Source organism: Globicephala melas, chromosome 4 (genome assembly GCF_963455315.2).
Source record: "Globicephala melas chromosome 4, mGloMel1.2, whole genome shotgun sequence".
Classification (NCBI taxonomy): domain Eukaryota; kingdom Metazoa; phylum Chordata; class Mammalia; order Artiodactyla; family Delphinidae; genus Globicephala; species Globicephala melas.
This window is the reverse complement of record NC_083317.1, coordinates 66048551-66073543: the sequence shown is the minus strand read 5'-3', so window position 1 is coordinate 66073543 and position 24993 is coordinate 66048551. Positions and strand designations below refer to the sequence as shown.

The 24993-nt window shown below is 45.0% G+C and overlaps 1 protein-coding gene across 1 annotated transcript in view; it reads left to right on the top strand.

The window, feature by feature from the left end:
* The window catches only part of FSTL1 (follistatin like 1), a 51017-nt gene that overhangs the window by 12994 nt on the left and 13030 nt on the right, over nucleotides 1-24993 (top strand). The window contains exons 3-5 of the mRNA XM_030857699.2: nucleotides 20206-20310; nucleotides 23005-23134; nucleotides 23968-24000. Coding sequence (XP_030713559.1) covers nucleotides 20206-20310; nucleotides 23005-23134; nucleotides 23968-24000 — 268 coding nt within the window. The remainder of the gene's footprint in view (nucleotides 1-20205; nucleotides 20311-23004; nucleotides 23135-23967; nucleotides 24001-24993) is intronic.

The window sequence follows — 24993 nt, the reverse complement described above, 5'->3', positions numbered from 1 at the left end:
CTTATTTTTGTGGTTGTGAAGTTTGCTTGTTAACTTAATGTGTCATTCATTCATTCATTCATTCCCTACCTTATTCCAAAAATAAGAAGTATGTTTTTCTTCTCAAATTCTGTGGCTAGCATGTCCTACTAGTTTTTGTTAGGGTCTTGCTAAATAGACATATTTTCCATTTTGGTAAAGGACTCAAGTTTATGGCATAACAGTTGCAACAGAGAAAAATAAAATGGATGGAGAACTTAAAATTCCTGATGACTCACCACGATACCTGGCTCATCTAGATTTTAATGTGAAATTGACACACTAGTGTGGAATTCCTATTAGAGCAGCTACAACCTTTGAAGCAGAATTCCAGATGCCTGCACTGAGCCCAGACTCAGACATACCAGAGTTCCCGTCATTGTCAGGGTCCCTATCAGGAGGACCCAGGTGCGGCTTCTGGGGGGCCCAACCCAGCTCACAAAACCTTCTTGGGAATGGTGGCAGAATTCACAAATGCTCAGAACGGTCAGCTTCACTTTTCCAAGGGCGTTCCCATCCTTGGGTCTTCACCCTATGCTGTGATTACAATGCTACAATTAATTGGAGCAGACGGAGGTCTACATCAGAAGCTGGAAATTCACCTGGCTTCTCCTCAGAGTCCTTAGGATCTTTCAGGAATCTGTTCATTTGTGCTTTGTCCCCCCTACCCCTCCTCTAGTCGTCTGTCCTTGGCATTTTCTTTCATTTCTTAGCCTGTGTGGCCTTGGCCTTGCCAGCAGCCACATGCAGAGGAGCAGACTTCCTAGTTTAGCTCTTTATTTTAAGGGTAAAGCCTTTCACTTTATGCATTAATTGGTGTCTGTATCATGTTGAACAAAAGAGTAATTTTCTGTGTGGCATCAAGGGCTGGCTAATGATCAAAGAAAACCCCAGCACAAGGATATCCACTTCAGGTATGAGTTTGTTTGGGATTTCTCAATTTCCTTTCCTGGGGGATGGGACTAGAAGGGAGAATGGGATTGGGAAGTGTTTTGAGCAGAGGCCAGACATTCAAGTCTTTGCTAAATGTTGGGTAAAATAAATTCAGTACTCACTGCAGACTTATTTCTTAATAAAATTTTCTAAGCTGTCTGTGGGCCGTATCGTTTAAAGGGCAGTTAAAAAGTTAACGGTTTTCTCTCTGAGAAATACAACTGGAAAAGAGTCTTTGTGTTTTTCTTTGTTTTCTGTAAAAGAACGGGTATAATATAACCTGGATGATAATAAGAAACTGTATTTTTTTGTTTGTTATATGCCCTATCTAGGCTTTCTCTTTTTTTACATAAAAATAAAGAAACCATGAAGGTGATATGAAATCCTGTAAGAACAACCAACGGATTATTAACCCTGCTATGTTGGTCATTTGACAGCTTCGGTAATTGCATTTTCCCTCTAGATTCCCTTTACACATCTGATCAAACAGAAGGCTCTTCATTTCTTGCCTAAGTTGTTTCATTGAATTGCTGTGTGAATTAGAGAGCAAGCTGGGTTCCTCCCCGGGGGCTATATTTGAGTTGGTGATTGGGTTATTTTTCTAAGTAATGCTATCATTATTTGGCCTAGGGTAAATAGCATTGTCATTTAGTGACCATAATTACTCACATTACAGTGGCTTGGAGTGCAAAGACCTCCTCATTCCCCAATGATCTGTTTAACTCCAGGAAAGTCTTCTCTCTAACCAGGTTGGTGGAGCGAGCGAGCGAGCGTGCGTGCGTGCGTGCGTGCGTGTGTGTGTGTGTGTGTGTGTCTACATTACCAGTCTGTGGATTTACATGTGACAACAGCCATATTCAGAAAGTCATGACATTCTCTTTGGGGGAGAGACAAAGGATTCTAAGGCCAAGGGTGTTCAAGGCATGGAACTGTCCTAAAACAGTTTCTTGTTTAGAAATGCATGGAGTAAATAGGAAGAAGGAAAGTAGTGTTGGGGAAGACTGCAGGGAGAGGAGGGAGGCGGGGGTGGGGGTGGGAGACGCTCACCGTTAGCTATAGTTGGGTACGTAAAGGAAGAAGGGGTGATAAAGTGAAGAATATCTGGCTTTTATCTTAAATGCTTTGTGAGGAAATACTGTGAGTGAACTCTGCTGATACATACGATCAGAAAAGAAAGGTGACTTTTTACTAAATGAATGTGTGGACCATAAGCAAAACTCACAACAGCAAATGATAACGCACAAGGTGTAAATTAAAACAGCACCTGTATATAGTGTGTATAGCAAGGGAGATAATGGTACAAAGTACCTTACGTAAGGTAAGTGCTCAATAAATAGTAGCTGCTATTCTCTTGTTGTTGCTTGAATTCCAGGGGAGAGTAGAACTACAGGGAGAGACATACAGAGCCTAAACCCATGTTTCTCAAACTGAGTACTGAGTGATGTTAATATATATGCTTGGTTAAATGGTCTTTTAGTTGCAAGACTTCAGACCCTTATAATGTTCATGTGCATTATTTATCTTCCTCTCTAAAAGAAAGTACTATAAGCAATGTTTTCCAGACATTTCACCACAGAAAACCATTTCGAAAAATACCATAAATATTTAAAGGCTAGTGGAACAGTTTGGAAGTATGGGTCAATTCTAGACAGATTTCCATAAGCAGAGTCTGTTTACCCCAGGTCTTCGTGAGCTTGGTGAACTCACTTCCTAAACTATAATTCAATTTCATGAAGAAGGCATGGGACTCATCGGGATCCCAGGGCCAGTCTGACAGAAGATTCTTCTGAGCCTGACTCTAGACTGGACCACTGGCGTGTCCATGTCTATATCTACCTAGAACTGGCTGGGGTCTTTTATTATCAGCTTGAAGTATCCAGGAATCTTCTTTTTGATTTTTCACTTGCCCCATCCGTACCCAGTCAGTCCATCAGCAAATTCTGTCGGCTCTGCTGTCAGAGTATATCACCTCTCTATTGACTGTTCTGTCTCCATCACTACCACCTTAGTCCATGCCACCATCATTTTGTACTTGGGCTATTGCAGTAGCATCCTAGCTGCTCTACCCCTTTGCCCTCTAGCTTTCTCCATCTACTTCTCTGCACAGCAACCTGAGTGATCTTCATAAAGCACTTATATAATCACGTCACTCTTCTATGTAAAACCCTCCACTAGCCCTCATCTCATTAAGAATAAAATATAAACTTCTTACCCGTGCCTACAGGGCCCTACATGCTCAAGCCCTTGCTTGCTTTTTCTAGCTCACCTCTCACTGCTCTCCCTGTTGGGCCCTGTGTCACAGCCACAGTGACCTTTCTTCTGGTCCAGGAACATGACAAATTCCACCCTGCTTCAGAACCTTCACACTTTCCTTCTGTCTGAATTGCTCCATTCATCCCTCAGGTCTCAGCTCGAAAGAGTGTTTCCTAACCACTCGATCTAAGTGGTGGCCTCTCTCCCAGATTTCTCTGTCAAACATACTCTATATTCTTCTAAACATTCATCACAATCTGAAATGATCTTGTTATTTGGGTTTACTCACTGTCCTCGCTCTAGAATATGTACTCCTTCAGGACAGAGCCCTTCTTTCTCCTTTACCAATGAATCCCCAGCACCTAGAACTGAGCTTAGCATATAGTAGGTGCTCAGTAAGTAATCTGTGGAATTAATCCACTGGCCAAATGTATTGATCAATGCACTCAAATATCTCATCTGCAGTATGAGAAGATGCATAGTATCCTGCCCACCTCAATCATTTCTGTGCCAGATTCTGCAAGTATATTGTGCACCTGGGAAGGTGGTTGATAGCACGTGTCCATCAACACTTTGCTTAACCTTGGACGTGGTAGTAATGCTGGGCTTGCTTAGTCTGAAACCTGGATTCTGATTCTCTCAGGTCCAGGTAAAGTTGGAATTTACGCAGACACTAGCTGAATAGTAAATATTTTTATTCTTTCTTTCCATGATCAGCAATTCTGATTTAACTGGGCCTCATTCCCAGAGTAAGCAAATGTCCCAAGGAATGTAAAATAAAGCATTAAATTCTGTTATCAGTGATTCTTTGCCCCAAGGCCTCTGGTCGGTTTGTCTTCTGACCTCACCATTTGCTGAGACCTTTACTTTTCGGGAGGCTTCCTGCTTTTGTTCTTTCTTCTGTTTCATTTGAATGGCACCTGTGATGTCCCCAGTATGGGTAAAACAATGTCTCTGGATTTCCACATTAGATCTCAGAGAAGTCTTCTCTCCTGAGGCACAGTGACCAGTAGTGAGTGGAGTCCCAGGGAACAGACCAGCCCCTTATCTGCAGTTTTACTCTCTAAACTCTCCTGCCATTGACCCACAGACCACGTTCCCGACTTCCGCTGCATCTTGCTCCACTTTTCAGTGAAGTCAGTTCAGTGTGTGGCATTTCTCTCGTGTTCAGTCAGTTAAAAATGAAGGAGAACAGAGCTTTAAGAACTATACCGCCACATAATACTTGGGAATGTTTTTACCACAAATGATAATCTGTGTGTAGTTACTGAGCTAGTGGGTTTGGGGTAGGGTTTCTAATGCAGCCCTTAGGGAAAACAAAATGAACAGAAAAGGAGGTCTTTGTGCATTGTTGGTATAGCTTAAGGGTCTCACAGGATTTTAATCTCTGCAAAAATAGGGAGTTTGCTACAATGGAGCAGGATACCTGGCACATTCCCACTAGTGGGCCTCCTGTCAGCTAAGGCCTGATTGGCCAGCACAAGTAGGTTTTGCAGCTCCTTCCCCCCCAAGCTGTGGCTTCCCAACTGCTCCAAGGAAAGAATGCAAGGCAGGAGTATCTCAAGAAGAATAGAATGCGCATGTTTTCATTGACTTTAATCTCAAGGCACTAAAAGTGTGTGTGTGTGTGTGTATGTGTGTGTGTGTGTGTGTGTGATATTATTGAAAGCTGACGGCAACAGAGTAAATATATCAGTAGAGCAGAAAAATGAAAAGAAGAGTTTTGAGAAATATCCACCTCATTGTGAAAGTTGTCCATGGACTTCTATGCAAAAAAAAAAAAAAAAAAAAAAACGTATTTAAGTAGTTAAGAGAAGGCTCAAAATATGTGGTTTAATTAGCCCTTTAACACTGTTTCATGAGATAAGCCATACAGTCCTAAAATAGGAGGTAGCAAACATTTTATCTTCCTTATAGAGGAGACCAGAAGGGTGAAGTGCCTTGTCCACAGGCATTGAAAGCTGAGTCAGGATTAGGCTTAAGCGCCCAGGATGCCTGTCCATTTTCAAAGGACTAGGTACTCTTTCAGTTTCCTGGTCTCAGACGCAGCCCAGCATGCTGCCTTCCCTGCGGGATCAGATAATATCTGTTGACTTCTGTAATATACACCACTTCTAAAACATTCCCAGTTAAAGTCTTAATCTCTCTATCTAAACTCTCCTCCTTGATTCAGCTCTCAGTAATGTCAGAACTCAGAACTTACTGTTTAGAACTGTGCTGTTCAGTAGGAAAAGCACTAGCCACAGGTTGGCTCTTGAGCACTTGAAATGTGGCCAGTCCCATTAAGATGTGCTGTAAGTATAAAATACATGCCGGATTTCAAAGATTTAGTATGAAAAAAAGGAGTGTAAAATGTCTCATTAATAATTATTACATGCTGAAATGGTAAACTTTTGGCTATATTGGCTTAATAAAACAAATTATTAAAATAATTTTATCTGTTTCATTTGGCTTTTTAAAATATGGCTACTAGAAAATTTTAACTCATTTATGAGCCTGGTGTTATATTTCTGTTGGACAGCACTGCTCTAGACAGTTGTCACCTAACCATATGTTGCATTTAGCCACACATTGTCTTGACTTAGCTCTTATTAGATTGTGTTGTTCTGTTATTTAAAATTCCATCTTCTCATCTGAACTGTCACCAGCTTAGGGACGTGGACTATGCTTTATTGTTCCTTGAGTCCCTAGCATCTAGCATGATGTTTGGTATTTTGTTGCTTGATTATTCCATATTTTGCTGACTTTCTCCAAAATAGGTTTTGTCCAGTTCCACTCTGGACAATGATAAGGAAGTGCAGATTAAATTGTGTTTGGAGTGTAGCTTTTTTCAAAAGGATTGATTTTATGTAATTCTTAATTCATTCCAGAAAGATTAACATTCCTCTAAACTGGACTATTAAAACCCAGGAAACATGCAGTGGGTGCTGGAATTTCCTGACACTCCTGCCCAGCAGAGAGCAGCAGTGTTAATTGATGATTAAGGGTCATAATTGCCACCCAAAAATCTTGGGGAAGCTCTACATTAAGCTCAGAGATTTTGAGCCCCATTTTCCAGAACCTGTCGGGGTATAGGTCCAGGTAAATAAGGCACATTGGCCCCAGTGGCTGCCAACCTTGAACCAGGGTTGAGAGGAGAGGGCTGCGACCAGCCATGATTGCTAAGTAACTGCCAGGAACTCTGACCAGATGGCTGTGATTTCCAGAGTCCCTGAGAAAATACTAGGGGATGCACCCTGGGTGGCCTTACCATTTAAACATCCTACAATTTTGTAACTGAGGTTGTGGCTGGACCACATGCTCATAATTTCTAGGCTGGCTGTATTATACCTAAAATACAGTCATTTCTGCTGGTTGCCTGGGAGAGTCTGACCTTTTGCTGGGTTTTGTGACCAGAGGATCCCTGAGCCACTGCTTTTGGTTCTGTTGTTAAGGAATATTTAAGAATGCACCTTTGGAAACCTCCCCTCTTCAGGGGGAGATTTATTAGGTCTCACTGCTGTGGAATGATCCCACTCCATTGACCACATTATTGCCGTAAATTCATTAGGACCGTCTCCCTTTGGCAACGATGCGTGAACTTAATGATTGTCTCTTTAGAGAAGTAGTTAGAAGGATTTGTAATGACAAAGATTTTGAAGTAAGAATGGTCTCATCTGCCCAGGTTCCCCAGCTTTGCAGCAGCAGAACCCCATGAATATCCTCATGTGGCAGTTGAATCAAGGGAGATTAAAGCTACAAGAGGCAGCTCAGGCCCAAAAGAGTACTTTCTTTGGGTTTTTCATCTTTCCTAGGTTATGCCCTAGGAAAACCGAATACCAAAATCTGTAGCTGGGTTTCTAGGGTCTCATAGACACCAGGTAAGAATTCCCACATTATAAAATGAAAATAAGCATTTTCCACTTGGGCAGCCTAATAATTAAGGTGACCATGTGTCACAGTTTATGCCTGTTGTCCAAGTAATCTATTTGAAAGTTCCCCCTTTTACTCTCAAAAATGTCCCAGTTTGGCTGATAAAATGTATCATAGTCCTACTATGAGCACGTGTTCCCCCACTCAAGCTCACATACCCCTACTTGCCCTCAGCACTCATCCAGCATCCCCCTCATAGAGGAGCTAGGCTCCATAGTGATATATAAATTAAGCCTGCAGCTTCCTTCACTGGTCCTCAGACTCAGATCCAGAAAGCTCCTGGGGCCAGAGACCACCCAGAGAACAATATCACCTGCACAAACTCTTCCCCAAGAATCAACTTCCTTTGGATGCCATCTGAATGTAGCCCTTCATTTGCATGTGGAATTGCTCTGGGTATGTACCCGGCCGGTGGGAAGTGAGGAGGAACTGGGTAGGGAGAGTCCTCAAGAGTCTGGGAGTGGGTAGGCTAGAGAAATAGACCCTGCTTGTGGAGCCTGAGGGTGATGACCGCCACCTGCCTCTGGCATTTCGTTGGAAGATTGTATTCCTCAGACTCCAGGTTTTCCCCCTACTTCCCCCCCAGTGCCCCCCTCCCCCTGCCCCTGTCTGGCAGTTGCCATGACAACACAATGTCTGAGCACTTCTAATTACATCTGTCTATTTCTCCTAGAACCATACCGAGCCACACATATGGAGACTTCATTTAGTCCAGAGTTTCTTGCTGGGTTTTAACCCCTTCTGCATTCCCTGGGCTGGCGAATAATTGCCAGGATGCTGCAAACTTGACAGATGCTTTTCAGCTACACTACCCCAAAAGATTCCCAGGGCTTTGTCTATGTCTTTAAAGAGGAGACTTAGGCTGCTCTGCTATGCTGGGTCTCTGGGTCTCTCTGTTCTATTTTGTTCCAGTCAACCCTGCCTTCTTGGCTTTCCCCCCACCCTCTTGCCCGCTCCATTCTGTCAAATGGTCTCAGCTCTTGGTTGGACATCACAATTCCTTTTCCCCAAGCACCAGGGGAAATAAATCACTCGGTCACAGCTAAGTCTTTGCCCTGCCCTGGCAACTCATTTCAGTGTATTCCAGCCCACTGCAAGGTCAGCCTAGTGGATGAGCCAGAGGGGAGTGGCTAGAGAGATTCTCAGACTGGAGGAGGGGTAGAACAAGGCAAGAAGCCTCTTTTTCTCATGTAGGAAGACTGACCATCTTGCCTTCCTTCTACCTCATAGGGCAGTGTCGGGTGGGGTTCCTGAGAAGAGGTAACACAAAACAGCTGCCTTGATAACAAGCCCATTTGCACAATTTCTCTTGGCCTCTTCTCACGTGCTTCTCTTCATGTCCACTTCTCCCTTTTATAGGCCACCTTGTTGGGCTGCTCTTGGGTGGCCTGTACGCTACACTCTGAAGTCCCACCCAATTTTGCCCTCCCTGAGGACCTCATATTCCCGCATCACCTCATCTTCCACCCTCCCTCCCTCCACCAAATTCTCATTCCCTCAGCTTATCAGCTAGGTTATACATTAATCGTGAACAAGGACATGTCTGAAAGTCATTTCAGTCCTCCATTGTTCTCCTGTCCACTTTATCAAAACACACATACACACGCACCCCAATGTCTTTCTGTGGGTCTAAGGCAATCTCTAATTAGTGAAATTCCAAGCTAAATATTTATGGCCTGATGGAAGAGTTGGGTCTTGATCCTATTTCCCCAAAAAGACTGGTCCTGGAAGGGGGCAGCCCCAGGAGGGAAGCTGGCACAGGGGCTGGCTTTCTGCCCCTGCTCCAAGTCCTTAGGGCAGTGGGATTCAGTCCCCCTTTCATACTTTCAACGAAGGTTGACTGAGTGTCACAGGGTGCTATGCCAGGACCTGTGACAGAACTCTAAAACATAATCCTTGTCCTTTAGGAACTTAGAGTTCAGCTGGGAAGACAAAATCTGCACAATTAAAAGTTTTTAAAAGTGATCAAAAGGAGTTCATACAGAGAGGAATGAACGTTCAGAGAAGGAAGGAGGAATTCATACCAATCAAAAGGAAAAAGCCACTGAGGATGGGGTGGTGTAGCTTGAGCTAAGCTTTGAAGGACAGGAAGAATTGGGGCAATCCAGACGATAAATCAGACTTCCCCTCTCACTGTTGTGGCCTCTCCCGTTGCGGAGCACAGGCTCTGGACGCACAGGCTCAGCGGCCATGGCTCACGGGCCCAGCCGCTCCACGGCATGTGGGATCCTCCCGGACCGGGGCACGAACCCGTGTCCCCTACATCGGCAGGCGGACTCTCAACCACTGCGCCACCAGGGAAGCCCGGTGACATTATTTTTTTAGCTGGTCCTGTGGGACATTCTTTGCCCATCTGAAGGTTAAAGAAGCAGATAACAATACCTCATGGTGCTGACATTTTCAAAGGGTAATGAGTTTTCTTTTCAAACGTAGTACCTCAGTTGCGTCATACCCTTTATTTTAGTCTGCTTTGGCCACCTGCTCTACTCACAGACACCTCCTGAAGTGCCTATAGCCAGAGGACCTGAGAAATGAGGATTCCTGGAGGTGAGAAGGCCAAGTAAACAATGAAGTCACCCAGAAGAGAGGAAGAAGACTGAGCCACGTGCCAAAGACCTGGTTAAATGTGGCCAAGTAGGTGACAGTGTTGGCATTGGTGCCAGATCATGTGAACCACCTTGGAGAGTAGTGGATTGCCTTTCAGTTTTAGGGAGAACCATGTGCAAACTGGGATGATGGAAAGGAGCCACAAATGGTTATCCCCCAGTTCAGGGAAGGTACCCAAGTTCTCTGCCACATTGGATTCCTTCCTTAGGAGTTATGTGATATCAGGAGCTACCTAAATTGAGAAGAGCCCAGGCCAAAAGGGCTGGTGAGGAGAACTTGTAGCTCTTAGCCTGTATTCATGTCTCTTCTGCCTTCCACCATAGCAGGGGAATAAATCCTATATTCCACTCAGAAGTCCAAAGAATGTGAATTCTCTTTTGTTCAGGGCTTGGGAAGCCTGGGGAGGTGGAGGGTTGGCTTGCTCGGGAAGGAGTGCCGGGAATGTGTGGGGATGTTGGTCCAGATGTGGCCAGCACTGCAGGGGACACTTCTAAAACTGGCTCTCAGAACTCTTCCACAGCTGCCCTAGAGCTGTCTCCCTTCTTTAGTTGAGGGAATTGGGACTTAGGTGTGTGGGGTTTTTTTTTTTTTTTAACCTTTAATCAACCATTTTCCTTGAACTACATGTGGAAATAATTAGAGCATGAATGCTGAGTAAATGTAAGTCCTGGCAGTCCCAGACATACTTCAGTGACAGGTTCTTGGCAGGAATGAAGAATTGTGAATCTCATGTGAATTTCCTTTAGCCATTCTCTCCCTTCTTTTCTTCCTTTTTTTTTCTTGCAAGGCAAACACAAATAGAATAAAAATGTTATTAATGGCATTCTAGGGGAGTAGAGGGCTCCAACCAGTTAAGAGTGAAATCAGGCCACTCAGTTGGGGTCCCATTACTGCTCCCCTGATTTCCTCTGCCATGATCCAGGAGGGAATGAAAAAGCATTGCTTACGAAAATCCTTTGACTATGAAATCCAACTTTAATTCCCCCACCAAAGCCCAGCAAAAACCGTGAAACACCCTCAAGAGGGTCTATACATAACCAACATCTTTAGTTTAGTTTAGGTTAGTTTCCTTGGGAGATTAAAGTTTGATATTCAGGAACATCTGAAACGGTAAATTCCTGTGCTTCCTAGGTAAGAGAATTCTAACAGTTTAAGGGACTTTGGCATCATCAACAACACTTACATTTTATAGATGGGGAATCTGAGGCCCAGAGAGGTCAAGCACCTTGCCCTAAGTCACACAGTGTGTTAGAAGCAGAGACATGTCCAAGGCCTCTCTCCAGGCTCTTGCACCAATTCTCTTTACATAGGACCTCACTGCCTCTGCCTGGTCTGACACCTGGGTTACTGATTCAGGTTTTAGCAGAGGTTTAAAAGTTCTTTGTGGGTTTTTTTTTTTTTGCCTACTTCCCAATGTTTGCCAAAGCATTTCGCATGCAGTGCCATTCATCTTCCATTTCTAGGAGCTCTCTAGACTTCCTGGTTTTGCTCCCGGTTTTCTGAATGTGCCTACTCTGCTTTCTTGGCTGGTCTGCCTTCACAGCCCTCATACAGTTGTGCAGGCTTTTCACTGCACAAGGAGGTGAGGGGGGCTGAAATCCAACCTGCACTCTGCTTGCCAAGCCCTGTAACCTGGCCCGGTGTTGCATCTGCCCAAAGGGGAAGACACTTTTTCTGATTTGCACAAGGACCCCATGGGCAACCTGCCTTCCTTTCTGCTGCTGTCTGTGCTCATCTTGTCCCTTTGTCTCAGTTGCCCTCAGCCCTCGATTCCCACCCTTTCCTCCTGAGCTCATTTGTTCTCATCATCTACACATGATGTCCAGATGTGCACCTCCAATCCTTTATTTTCAACTTAGTGGGATGTTTTACTGTCCCTTTAGACTAATGTCCATAACTGACTCATCATTGCCTGCCCCTCTTTCATTCAGCCCCTTCCCAGGGCTCCACTCTGACAGACACACCAGCAGCCTTCCAGGCCTTCAAAGCCAAAGATCTTGGCAGCTCCCTGGATTTTCTCCTTCCTCTCTTCTGTCTGGTATGTTGCCAGATCCCCTTGTTCTTTAGAGATTGCTCTTTGATTTCTTCCTTTCTCTGAATCCATGTCACTACCTTCCATGAGACTTATCACCCCAGACTCTTTCTAGCTGGTTTCCTTGTGCCCCCAATTCCTCCTGACCTATTTCTTCCCACATGCCACCACCCAACTGTTCTTAAAACCCTCCTGCTAGGGCTTCCCTGGTGGCGCAGTGGTTGAGAGTCCGCCTGCCGATGTAGGGGACACGGGTTCGAGCCCTGGTCCGGGAAGATCCACATGCCGTGGAGTGGCTGGGCCCGTGAGCCATGGCTGCTGAGCCTGCGCGTCCGGAGCCTATGCTCCGCAACGGGAGAGGCCACAACAGTGAGAGGCCCGTGTACCGCCAAAAAAAAAAAAAAAAAACCCTCCTGCTCAGAAACTTACAGATTTTCTGTCCAGATCCTACCATTCTTCGGGACGAGTCCCACCTCGTCCGTGAAACCCATCTCCTAAGGTCAGCCCCATTGACTTCAGGACTGCATTGGTCTGTGTGTGTTAGTTTCATCTCCTGGACTATGTTAGAAACTTCTGTGAAGGCAGAGGCCACATCCTGTACTCTTTTAGAGTATATGCCACAGGACTTGTACCATGCTGGTCACAGGCTGTTATCCTTTTTTCTTTTTTAAAAAAATAAATTTATTTATTTTATTTATTTATTTTTGGCTGTGTTGGGTCTTCGTTGCTGTGCGCAGGCTTTCTCTAGGTGCGGCGAGCAGGGGCTACTCTTCGTTGCAGTGCATGGGCTTCTTATTGCGGTGGCTTCTCTTATTGCACAGCACAGGCTCTAGGCACGCAGGCTTCAGTAGTTGTAGCACGCGGGCTCATTAGTCGTGGCTCACGGGCTCTAGAGTGCAGGCTCAGTAGTTATGGTGCACGGGCTTAGTTGCTCCACGGCATGTGGGATCTTCCCAGACCAGGGCTCGAACCCGTGTCCCCTGCATTGGCAGGCAGAATCTTAACCACTGCGCCACCAGGGAAGCCCCTGTTATCCTTCTTGTTTGTTGTTATAGGCATTATCAAATACGCTTTCTGAGAGGTTTAAACTCCTTGCTTTGGCTTTCACTGAAGAAGACTAGAGGACTATCCGTACCCTCTACTTTGTCCTTTAAAATGGACAAGTCTCAGGCAGATGGTTGGAAAACAGAAAATGAATACCATGCTCACACCCAACAGACTAATTCAGGGTGGAGAGTGGTCTGGCTTAAAAGTTTCCATTGAGGGTTCTGATGAAACTGAAGGGTGAAATTGTGAAACCAGGGAACTTACAAAAAGCACCCTTTAGGAAGACTGCCACTCTATCTTGGGAATTCCCAGGGGTCACTCTGAAGACTATTGACAGATAGTGGGGAGCCCAATAGCCCGTCAGAGTGGCGTCACTGCATGTGCCTGAGTTGGGGAGATAGCATGGCACTCCACAGGAAGACACCCAGCTCATTGCTGTGGACCATGACCTGAAGGCATGGGAGCAGAAATGCCTACCTACCTCACACACAGCTCAGAGTTACAGCCTCCTCACTGCCAACAGGGATGAATACTCCACCCTCATAGACCCTTGTGAGATTATTTTCAGTCCATGTGAAAGGGCCTAACATATTGCTAACTCTGTGCTTACTAAATGCCACTATTTGTTTATGCTATGACTGGACAAGACCATTGCAGAAAACTGAACTTACCATTATATAGAAACCAAGCATCCAGTCTGCCATGCTGTATCTGGGCCACCTCAAAAAAGTCCTAACATACGGAGGGGGAGGCATTCCAGAGACGGCAGATGAGCAGCTGGGAAGGTGAAAGGGCTTCCATATGAAGATGGCAGTGTAGTTCCTTGTGTGACAGGGCCAGCACTTAGGAGAATGTGACAGGATCTGTAAAATAACAAAGACAGTGGTTAAGGTAAACAGCTTTGTCCCATTTGAAATTTGAAAGTAGGCATTTCCAGGCACACATTACCACATAATGAGTAGAAAATGTGCTATCCTGTAAGCTATGATAGAGGCTGAACATAGAAATTAATACAATGAAAAAATAGATAATTCTTGAATGACAGATCCATAATAGAGGTGTTTTATTTTTTTATCTTAAGGCTAATCCTCTTGGGGGTGTTGCAGCCCTTATTTTGATATCATGAAGCTTAGCCATGCCTTACCCCAAACATCCTGAGTGCATTGTCGCTGGCCACTGACACTGACACCAACCTGAAGAACCCCAAATGACATTTAATGTAAAAAACGTTTACTGAGCATTTTTCTCTGGCAAGACAATGTGGTGAGTCTATGGGAAGCCAAAATGTGCAGGCGTTTAGTCTACTTGAGATACACTTCGTGTGCATAAAATATTAAATAGGGCTCTGACTGACAGACTAAAGACCTCAAAGCCTTCTTGTTTATGGTGAGTCAGATTGACTGAGAAGCTAATTAAGCTTCATTTTCGGTCCTTTTACTTGTAAGGCCCACTTCCAAAGCCCTGTGCCCAATTTTGCAGTCATAGTGGTGTATGCTTTTTCTTAAGGGGGGGCCCCTCAACTTGTTAAGCTTCAGGCCCCACAAAACCTGGGTCTGGCCCTGGTGCCTAAACCTTAAGATGAGGGATTGGCTGTGAGCACCCACGAGGGAGGGACAAACACAGTGCCTGTTGCCAAGTGCATCAGAGCAACTGCTAGAAGTCACTCCTTCCTCCTCTTTCCTGGAATATGTAGGACGTAGCAACACAACTCTTCAGAGAAAAAGAATCAGAGAATTGAGCAAGGTCACATGATGCTCCAGCCATATTTCAGGATCCTGAAGTGGCCTTGCTTTCTTCCTGGCTTTCTCAAGCCTGTGCTGCTGGGTTCCGTTCCAGAACGGCCGTCCCAGCCTGTGCCCCACCCAGGTCTCCTGCTCTCCCCAGTTCTGTGAATTCCTTTGTCCCCAGCTCTGGTGCTCAGCATATCTGAGGGGCCCTGGTGTTCCTGTGAAGTTTCCATGACTAATTCTGGCAAAGCAAGGAGCGCCTTTCTCATGTCAGCAAAGCCGCTCTGTCACAGAATAGTGGCAAGGGGAGCCAAAATTCCACCTTGGCATATGTAGGGCTGTTTTTTTCAAAAAGAAAGTTGGGAAGGAGAAAAGGGATGGAGGGGACAGCGCCAACCCAGTTCACATTAGTGAAATGATGATGGTATATTAAGCTGACAGTTTTATGGCTTTGCTTATAAGCTTCCTCCCCTGCCAAAGCACACTGTTCTTCCAGAAATTGTTTTACTTCAGAAGACTTCTTTTAAACATTCAAAGCATATTTTATGTTCAGGCTTAGTGCTGGTCAGCCCAGAGACTCAGACACCCTGTCACCTCTACTGGTGGTTTTGCAGATAACTGGTTTTCCCATGGCTTGCAAAGGATCTTTTTCAAGAGCAAAGATAATTTCTGTTTTGTTTTTTTTTTTTAGACCTTGGATCCAAGACAATACCTTTTCTAGCTCTGATTTGTAGAGAGGCAAAGTGGTTTAGTGGAAAGAGGACTGGAAATAAAGTCTGGAGACCTTGGGCCAGGACCCAGGTCTGTACCCATGAAGTCTTGGAACAGTCAATACAGCTGTGAGCCTCCATTTCTTCTTTATCACAGGATGTTACATCTGGAGGGGGCTTAGAAGTAACCCCTGCCTGCCTATCCTAAAAGGTTTTGAAAATAAAAGTAACAGTAAAAATTACAGACTCGTCAAAATTGCTGTTCAAACAGAAAGTATCATTATCACCATGCAGTGGCTCAGAGAGGACGTTTTTCCCTGGTAAAAGTCAGCAATGTTCCCGGTCATCTTTTACCAAGGAGAATTTGAAGTGTGCAGATGAACATGAGACCAAACCCCCAGAGCATGGCTTGCGACACATAATGAAAGCAACATAAAAGCAAGTCAAGGAGAGGATGTAGAAGGATAAAGCTAGAAACTTGATGTTTCTCCATAGGGAGCAAGTATTTTGTTGATTTTTCTCAATATATCATGGTGGCCTCACTTCCAGAACACATTCCCTCTCTCCACTCAGTCACACAGGTATATTCAGACAACCGGTTCATATACCTGCGACCTCATGCTCCCAGAGAATATTCAGATGCCAACGTCGTTATCTCTACGTAGATGAAATTCTCATACAGCTTTGGGACCTAATTCCTAAAATTGTTATGGTAGTAAAGCAGACAATTTTCTTTCCATTGTGAGAACTGCACTGCGCCTGTGACTCCTCCCTGTACCAGCCCTTGTAGCTGTACCCTCTCCCTGCAGCTCATTTGACTGTTCCCCATAAGGGATTATCAAGACTCTGGGGTCAGGCTGATGTGTTCCAGTTCTGACGCAGCTCTCGCGAGTTATGTGGACTCTGCACATCACAGAGCTTTTCTGAATCTTATAATTCCTCCCTATCTGTTACATGGAACTAAAAATATGGAAACCTACACAGACGTTGTGAGGACAAAGAGATCTGTGAAGAGCCTCACTCAGTTGTAGGTGCCCTGATTAATACTAGCCCTAGGCCCTGGTCACCCCCCACAAGATTGCGGCCTTACACCTGGCAGGTTTTTGTCTCCAGCCTCTCTCCAGGCTGCCCTGCACTTTGAGTCGGTATTTCCAAGCTGGAAGGGACCAGACACAATATTCGAAAGCACCACCTTCATCATGTCACCTGCCCCGTCCCAAACTTCCCAGGGTCTTCACTGTGCATCAGATCCATGGAGAGCCCCTTGGATCACCTGGCCTGACCCGCCCCCTGCCACCTGCGAGCCCCACCTCATCTCTCTCTTCCTGCATTCACACACCAGGCAGCCATTGTCCTGTACCTTGAGCATGTTCCTGCCATGTTTATCCCCTCTCAAGATGTTCTCCCTCACTCAGAATCAGTCACTCAGCAGACGGGTAAGAGCACCTACCCCTCTGAGGAACTTCTCAGGAGCCTCAGGGATGCTCCTGACATCCCTGCTCCCAGAAAACATAGGGCTTGGAGAAGGGCTTTCAATGACACAAAGAAAATTTTCTGCCTTATTGATTTCTACTTGACAGCATGCCTGTGAATGAGCAGAATAGGGGGCTGGTGTGCTGTGAGGGCTTCAGGTTAGATGTTTTTTCCCAAGTCAGCAAATCCCTGGTTCTTGGTGTCCTGATGCCCTCAGGGCACCCGCCCATTCTCCCACCCTGCTTTGTCACATCTCGATTGGGAGGACGGAGCTGGGAGGAGCTGCTGAAGCCAAAGCTGCGCTTCTGCATTGCAGCTCCAAGCTCCGTAAGACAAAGAGAGAGATTGCCCCCTATTGACAGATGTGCCACCTGCAAAGAGGAATGCTGTTTAGCTAGCATTTCTCTGTGGTCTTCAGACACGATAACAGGGTTGTTAGGCTCTTGGTTTTTTCCATTCGGTCAGTGCTGCTCTTAGTATTATCATTCAGTGTAAGGAAGGATGGTTGGGGACTTGACAGCCCAAGGTGATGACAGCATCACGGTGGGAAAATTGTATGAAAATCAGTTGCCCTCTGTAATAACGGCCGCTTCCTGTTGTGTGGCAGGCACTGTGCTGCATGCAGTACATCTCATATAAGCCTCCCACAGTCCTCATAGGGATTAGTGTTCCCATTTTACACACTAGAAACTGAGGTTTAAAGAGAGTACCTTGCCCACAACCATGGCAAGTAAGGAGCAGAGGTGGGAGGTGGACATCAAATCTAACTCTGTCATAACCTTAAGCACTTTCTCCTGACATTTGCTAATTATGCAAATCAAATCCCCATCATAATTTTTTTAATTTTCAATCTTATAGATATGAAAATAAATCAAATATAAAAGAATAGTTTTCCCTTTGGTTGGGTAGAACCCTAGCTCTGCCACTTTCTACTTATTTCAGCTCTTAAGGCTTAGTTCCCTCATCTATAAAATGGGGATAGTTATGATGTCTGATTTATGGTGTTGTCGTAGAGCTTAAATAAGATCCTGTAAAATGAAATTCACTTAGCAGGGCGCCAGGCATTTAGAAATAGGAGCTTAGTCACCTATTGTCTGAAGATCTGGGTTGGAATCCTAGCTCCTCATTTTTAGCTGTGGGACCTTGGGCAAGTCACTCGACCTTCCCATTTTGTTTCCTCATCTATAAAATGTGGTTAATAATACACATGTTTTTGCAGGGCTGTCCACAGTAAGATGAAATTGTATGTATGAAAACGCTTTGTAAATTTTAGTAGTACTATTCAATTATTAGTCATTATATTTTATGTAAAGGGTATCTGTTTCTTTAAATGGGTTTTTGAGAATTATTTCTGAAAAATGACTTGGGTTGAGTTTGACCTATCAGTAAAAGCTTTTATTTTTAATACTCACTAAAAACAAACATAAGATGAAAATAGGCTCTGTAAATGCCACAGGTTATTCTTCAGGAAACTCTATAATCATTAAAATGAATAATACTTAGCAAGCAGCTTGCTTTACAGTTTATGATGCAGTTCCAAATATATTATCTCATTTCATCTTCACAAGGTAGGGCAGGTATTTACCCCTATTTTACAGATGAAGAAAGCAAGGCTCAGAGAATTGAAGTGACTAATTATGGACATACAGCTAGTAAGTGGTAAAGGCTTGTGGGACTGTCTGCTGGTGTGTCTTTGAGTGTAGGCATATGTCTGAGCATGCTTTTTTATGCAGTAGTGTATCTTTAACTCACGTGACACACTCACTGGGGGTATATATTTGTCTGTAGCCCTCAGCATGTTGTTTCACGAAGGGGGAGAGGAGAAGGTAGTCTTATGTGAGATTTTTTTTTACACTGGTCAGCAATAGCCTTTTCCTCTTCATTTTTAGAGCTGCTTGCCATTCCCAGGGAGTTTCCAAGAGGGCCCTGCCTGGAGAATATACTAGATTTTATCTCCACTCCTGGTTTAGGAAACAACAGCTCTCCAGTACCCCCAGCCTGCTGGGAATTACTTCCTCTTTCTTTGCTCCCTGCCAGCTTTATTGAATTCGCCTTAGCAACATCCAAAAGAGAATGGGTTTAGCAACAGCTTGTGAACCAATGAAATGCGAGCATGGCAAGGGTTTCTAGACCAATGGGAGCCCTGCATGACGGGCAAGCTGGCTCAGAGAGAAAATAACCTAGAGTTTGCAAAGCAGCCTCCGGGTGGCAGCAGACCAACTTGTATTGGACATACCCTCTCAGCCCTCAACATCCACTTTGTTTATTGCTTTCTTTGACCTTTTCTTGGATGTAAAACATTTACCGACTATAAGAATTTTACAGTTACAAGCTTTGCGGGTGTGAGTTTTCTGCATGACACGGCAGACACGGCCTGAAGGATGGAATCTTAGGTTCCATCCCCCAGCTTTACTATAGCCAGTCCCACGACCCCATCCCAGCCTCTGCCATCTTTGTTGGTTCTTCCACGGCCAATGCTACCCCAGTGGGCAGAAGCCTGGAGGCACTGGTGACTGCCTACCCATGCAGTCAAGAAAAGGGCTCAAGAAATCACATTCTCCTTCGTTCAGCCTCCACTACTGCTGACCTGAGTGGCAGATGAGGTGGGACTAGCTTTCTGCCACCAATTAATAGGAGGGAAGGACTGTGTCACTGACAGATTAGTGCCTGTGAACACCCACATTGTCAGTGGCACAGACTGGGACCATTCCCTGCCTTGTCAGTTTTGCTGCACATGTCTGAACACGAATGTCTGACCACAAGTGGTTTGAGAACAGGTCTGTCTGTCACGTGATTCTTTGGCCCTCTTGGTCTTGAAGCCAGAGGCAGATATGGGCAGGGGCTGCATAAGACCATGTCGAATAATGGCAGATCCATGTTTCCAATGGTTTAACCATCCTTCTTTTGCCTTTTGAGATGGCAGTGCCTTGAACACTGCTCAGTGAGATTTTGGTCCTTCAGATATCTGTATTTCTCTCAAGCATTTCCACTTCTGCCTAGCTTGCTCTTCTCATCCTGTAGGAGTCAGTTAAGGCATCTTACCTTCAGAAAGTCTTGTTTGAGTCTCACCTTCCTGTTGTTAACACTTGCTCATTGCTTTCTAGAGGTCTCTTTAGTCTGTTTCCTTGGATAGCCATGGAGCTTCTTGAGGACAGGGACTATGCCTTTTTATCTCCAGTCCTTAGCCTAGTATTGGCATTTAATGGGTGCTCAATAAACGTTTTAGAAGAAAGGAAGCCTGCAAGAAAGAAGCTCTTGCTCTTTGAGAAACAATCTTAGAGATTCATAGGGAGCTGGGCCTGAGAGGGAGCAGTGCCAGCAAGACTGATGCTGGCTGTTGGGGAGAACTTCTGGCTGTTTAGGACCCTTCAGCACCATGAGCCTCGACTCTAGGCCACGGCCCGAGGCTGAGACATAATCACCACCATTGGCTCATCCGGAGATGGGCTCATCTCACTGACACAAGGGTTTCCTTGATGATTTTGTGTTTTAGGAGGAACCAAGGAGCAAATCCAAGATCTGTGCCAATGTGTTTTGTGGAGCCGGCCGGGAATGTGCAGTCACAGAGAAGGGAGAGCCCACCTGCCTCTGCATCGAGGTAAGTCCCGAGGGTGGGAGCCAGAGTGTGGTTATCTCGCTGGAGCTACCAGTCTGCAGAGCAGTGCCAACGATTTCATCATCTTTATAAAAGCACACCTTGTCTATCTGAGAGAAGTGAAATTTTTATCTCAGAAGTTAAAAATCAGATGTGAATGTAGGGATATTTTTCCTTTTAAAAAATGTTTAGCTTTAGAAGAGTTTTAAATTACAAAATTAACAATTGCTTTTTATAAGTCAAGTAGTACAGACATTTATGCAAACATAAATATAATAATCTTCCCCATAACCCTCAAATCCCATTAGTCTGAAATAACCAGTATAAACAGTTAGGTGTTCCACACGGGTTTTTTTTCTATGCAGCTATAAACATATAGGGTTTCCCCCTATTTTATACAAAAATGGGATCGTAATATAGACAGATCTAGGTATATGCAACTTGTATCTTATACTCATTAATATATAACAACAACCCTCTAGGTCAGCATATATAGTTCTAACTCATTTTTTAATAGCTCAATATTTAGTGATGTACAGGAACCAGATTTATGTAATCATTTTCCTATAGAAGATGGACATTGAGGTTGTTTCATGGATTGTTTGCCACTACAAACAATGACATCTTTCTACAAATGTTCTTACATGCTGCTGGCTTTATCTCTGTAGGATAAAGAGTCCCACTGGGGCATGCTAGGTCAAAGGATATGCATATTTTAAAATACTAGATGGAATGCAGATTTCTCAGGTTTGGTTTTGTTTTTAATGAAGTTTAAAAAACAAAGTGACCTTTTAAGAAATACTTCTTTTGTAGGCAGGATTCTTGCTCTTGGCAAACATAAATAACCTGGATGTGTGCCCTTTTTTCCCCTTTCTGTCAAATGAACCCAAGACTGGAAATTCATCTGTAATTCTACACGTAAATACACCCACCTTAGTGCCCTGTTGAAAGATCCTGACCCATTGTCCCAGAAAGGAAGTCCCCAACTCAGAAACCTGCAAACCAAATCTGCTGGGGACTCTGGGATGTCCTCACTAGTGGTGTTCCTGGCCACTACGTGGCCATTTAGGGTCCAGAAACCTGGTGTCTAGCCTCAGCTCGGCCATATATCATTGTGTGATTTTAAACAAATTAGTTGCCACTGGATGCCATAAAGACAGACCATGTTTCGCTTTGCTCAGGGCCAGCACATGGTAAGAACCCAGTGGTAAGTATTGGTTAAAAGAAGTTTGTCTTTCTGGGCTTTGGTTTTCTGGTCTATAAGTTGGAAAGGTTGGGCTACTTTCCAGTTCCAGGGTTCTGTGTTCTTTTACCACAGCTGCTCATTTTTACTTTAGTGCCTTTGTTAGGTCTGAGCAGAACTTGCTCCCCCCTTACCCCTTTCAAAAACCATGGAAGTCTCAGGCTTCCCTCCTGCCAATGCAGGGGACACGGGTTTGAGCCCTGGTCCGGGAAGCTCCCACATGCCGCGGAGCAGCTAAGCTCGTGTACGACAGCTACTGAGCCTGCACTCTAGAGCCCACGAATCACAACTACTGGGCTCACGTGCCACAACTACTGAAGCCCGCCCGCCTAGAGCCCGTGCTCCGCAACAGGAGAAGCCACCGCCCACGCACCGCAACAAAGAGTAGCCCCCGCTTGCTGCAACTAGAGAAAGCCCGTGCACAGCCAAAAATAATAAATAAATAAATTAAATTAAATAAATTTAAAAGAAACTAAAAAAAAATCATGAAGTCTAAAGAAACTGAGCTTGCCTGTCACAATGGCACTTTATATAGTATAGCCAAAGTAGAATCAGGTTGCCAAGTGAACCTTAGTTCATTTACTGTGTAGTACTTCACAAAGACCCAGGCACCCCCTGCCCCTGCCTCACAGCAACTGTTGTGAGATTAGGAGAAAAACAAAATACTAAATAAAGCCAGAGAGCAAAGATTCTTGTAGCTAGACCCTGGAATAAGTGAAGAATTGGGGTGATGGGGGGTAGGGAGCTGTATGTGCCTGTCTTTCAGTCTCTCCACATTCCCAGCTCTGGCTGTTTTGTGTCGTGGAATGTTGGAATTTAGGGCTTCCCTGGTGGCGCAGTGGTTGAGAGTCCGCCTGCCGATGCAGGAGACACGGGTTCATGCTCCGGTCCGGGAAGATCCCACATGCCGCGGAGCGGCTGGGCCCGTGAGCCATGGTCACTGAGCCTGCGCGTCCGGAGCCTGTGCTCCGCAACGGGAGAGACCACAACAGTGAGAGGCCCGCGTGCCGCAAAAAAACAAAAAGAATGTTGGAATTTTAAGGGATCTTAGATCATCCAGAGACATTGATTGACTTTCTACAAAGTGATAAAGTGATAGATAATCCAGATTCCTGACTTCGAATAAAATGCCCTTCCTGCTAATTTGATAGGGTTGGAGTAGGGGGGATTTATTTCTTTTCATTGAGTAGAAGAGATGACCCTGGGCCAGGATCAGCACAGAGCACCACGAGGGGCTGCAAGGTGATGTGGTCCCTCTAACAATGAGTGGGGTAAGGTCACTGATGCCAGAGCTGAGGCTCCCTGTTGCCCTGGCAGGATAGAAGGCATCTCTGCTGGTGGGGACTCCCCTCACAAGATGGCTCTGTGTGCGTGTGCGTGTGTGTGTGTGTGTGCACGTGCACACACACAAACTCAGCCCTAACTGCACCAACGTCCTCCGCGGTCTGTTTCAGCAATGCAAACCTCACAAGAGGCCTGTGTGTGGCAGCAACAGCAAGACCTACCTCAACCACTGCGAGCTGCATAGAGATGCCTGCCTTACTGGATCCAAAATCCAGGTCGATTACGATGGACACTGCAAAGGTAAAGAGTGCTCTCATCACCACATCACAGCTCCAGCTGGGGAGCCATGGAACGGAGCAGTGTGGCCCCCTGGAGTCCTTTCCACCCTGAGCATAGGGCCCAAAGCTGTGGAGACCACCCAGTTGCTTGGAGAGGCATCCCCTTGGTGCTCATGAGCCTGCTGGGTTTGCCCTGGGTGGCCCAGGCCTCTGCCCTGTGCTTCCTGCATCAGATTCCCAATGTGGCTTTCAGTGCTGTCTGGAGATGGATAGTGGGTGGGGAACCACATCAACAGTCAATAATATGGTAGCATTTAACTGAATTCTGTACCTTTTTAGAAAGCAGATAAATTTCACATATCCTATGCTTTTTAAATTTGGGCACCTCTCAGCCCTGATAATATTATACTTCCTCTAATTCACACTCAAACCATTGCTATTATGGTAAGAGGGAAGGGGTCCCAAGCTTGTTGCTACCTAGACACCAGCCGCCTGGCCAGCCTTGAACTTCCTTGGAGAAATAAGAAGCTGTTTCCCACATGTTGGTCTCCATTTCTTTGTCCATAATGATTCTGTATGAATTCTCAAACTCCCAGCAGCACCGCGCCCCCCGCAAGCTAACAGTAGGAGGTGTGAGATCAGGAGGGTAACTCAGTGGCCTCAAAATGTCAAACAAAGCAGGGAAGCAAAGATCCCCAAACGTGGGACCTGGAAGGAGAGGATATAAGGACTCAAGACGAAGTGATGGAAAGATATAAGTGGCTCCCTTAATGTGGGCAGTTTTAATCCTAGCAATACACAGAAATTTCTTTTTTCTTCACTTTGCATTATGCATTTTCTCCTTTTGTCTTGCAGAGAAGAAATCTGTAAGTCCATCTGCCAGCCCAGGTGAGTGCCTGTTTTTTCTACGGTGTGCATCTTAGGGAGGAAATCCCATGTTCCACAATCCCTGCCAAAGCTCACAAGATCTTCAGTGTGTCAGAACTTGTGACCCAGAACTAGTCACTCCTCAACATAGCTCACAAAAGCTGCACAACTGCATTTTTTTGTGCTTGTCACGGGAAGCAGCTGGTTGGGTCAGAATGTTGGCTGTGTTTTCCATTTTTGCTGAGTAATGATTGAACTGCAAGGATGGGAAAGCCACCAAGTCCCTCCTTCAGTGCTCTGTGAGACCTGCGGGTGTCACAGAACAAGGAGAATCAGATAGGACAACTCGTTTTGAAAGGGGTGATTGGAAACGACAGTGAGACTCTTTCCATGGTTTTCTATGAATACAAATTTAAAATTTCCTCATGGTTTATAGTTACCAGACTCCTTTAGCATACACTTTTCCTTAGATCCTCACAATAACCTTGTGAAGTAGCTTTTACTATAATTACCTTATAGATGAGGAAATCTAGGCTCAGAGAAGTTAAGTGAATTTCCCTGAGTCACACAGCTAGGAAGTGGCAGAGTGGGGGAAAGTGCCCATAGTTTCATTTCCCTGGCTCAGTGCCCTTTTCACATCCCAACATGTGTTGCCTCCAGGAATTCCCTTTTGCCAAGGCTTTCCCTTCTCTGCTTCCCCATCCACTGGACTCTCAGCCCCACCTGTTGTTGCCATGTGGCTTACAATGAACAGCTCTCCAGAGCAGGGCTTCAACATGCCCTTCCTTGGCCTCATTTTCTGTTGTTCATAATAAAGTATAAAATTTTAAGTGGGAGAAGTTTTTAAGTGAGAGAGACGAAAAGCTATATAGAAAGAATCAGAAATCCAGTGCATAAAGAATTGTAATGTTTTCACTTATTCGTTTATTATTTCAGCTCATTTTTGAGCCAAGAGAGCTGTTCTATTGATTGATTGATTTTTTTTCCCCTCAGCTTCCTAAAGTTAATGAAAAT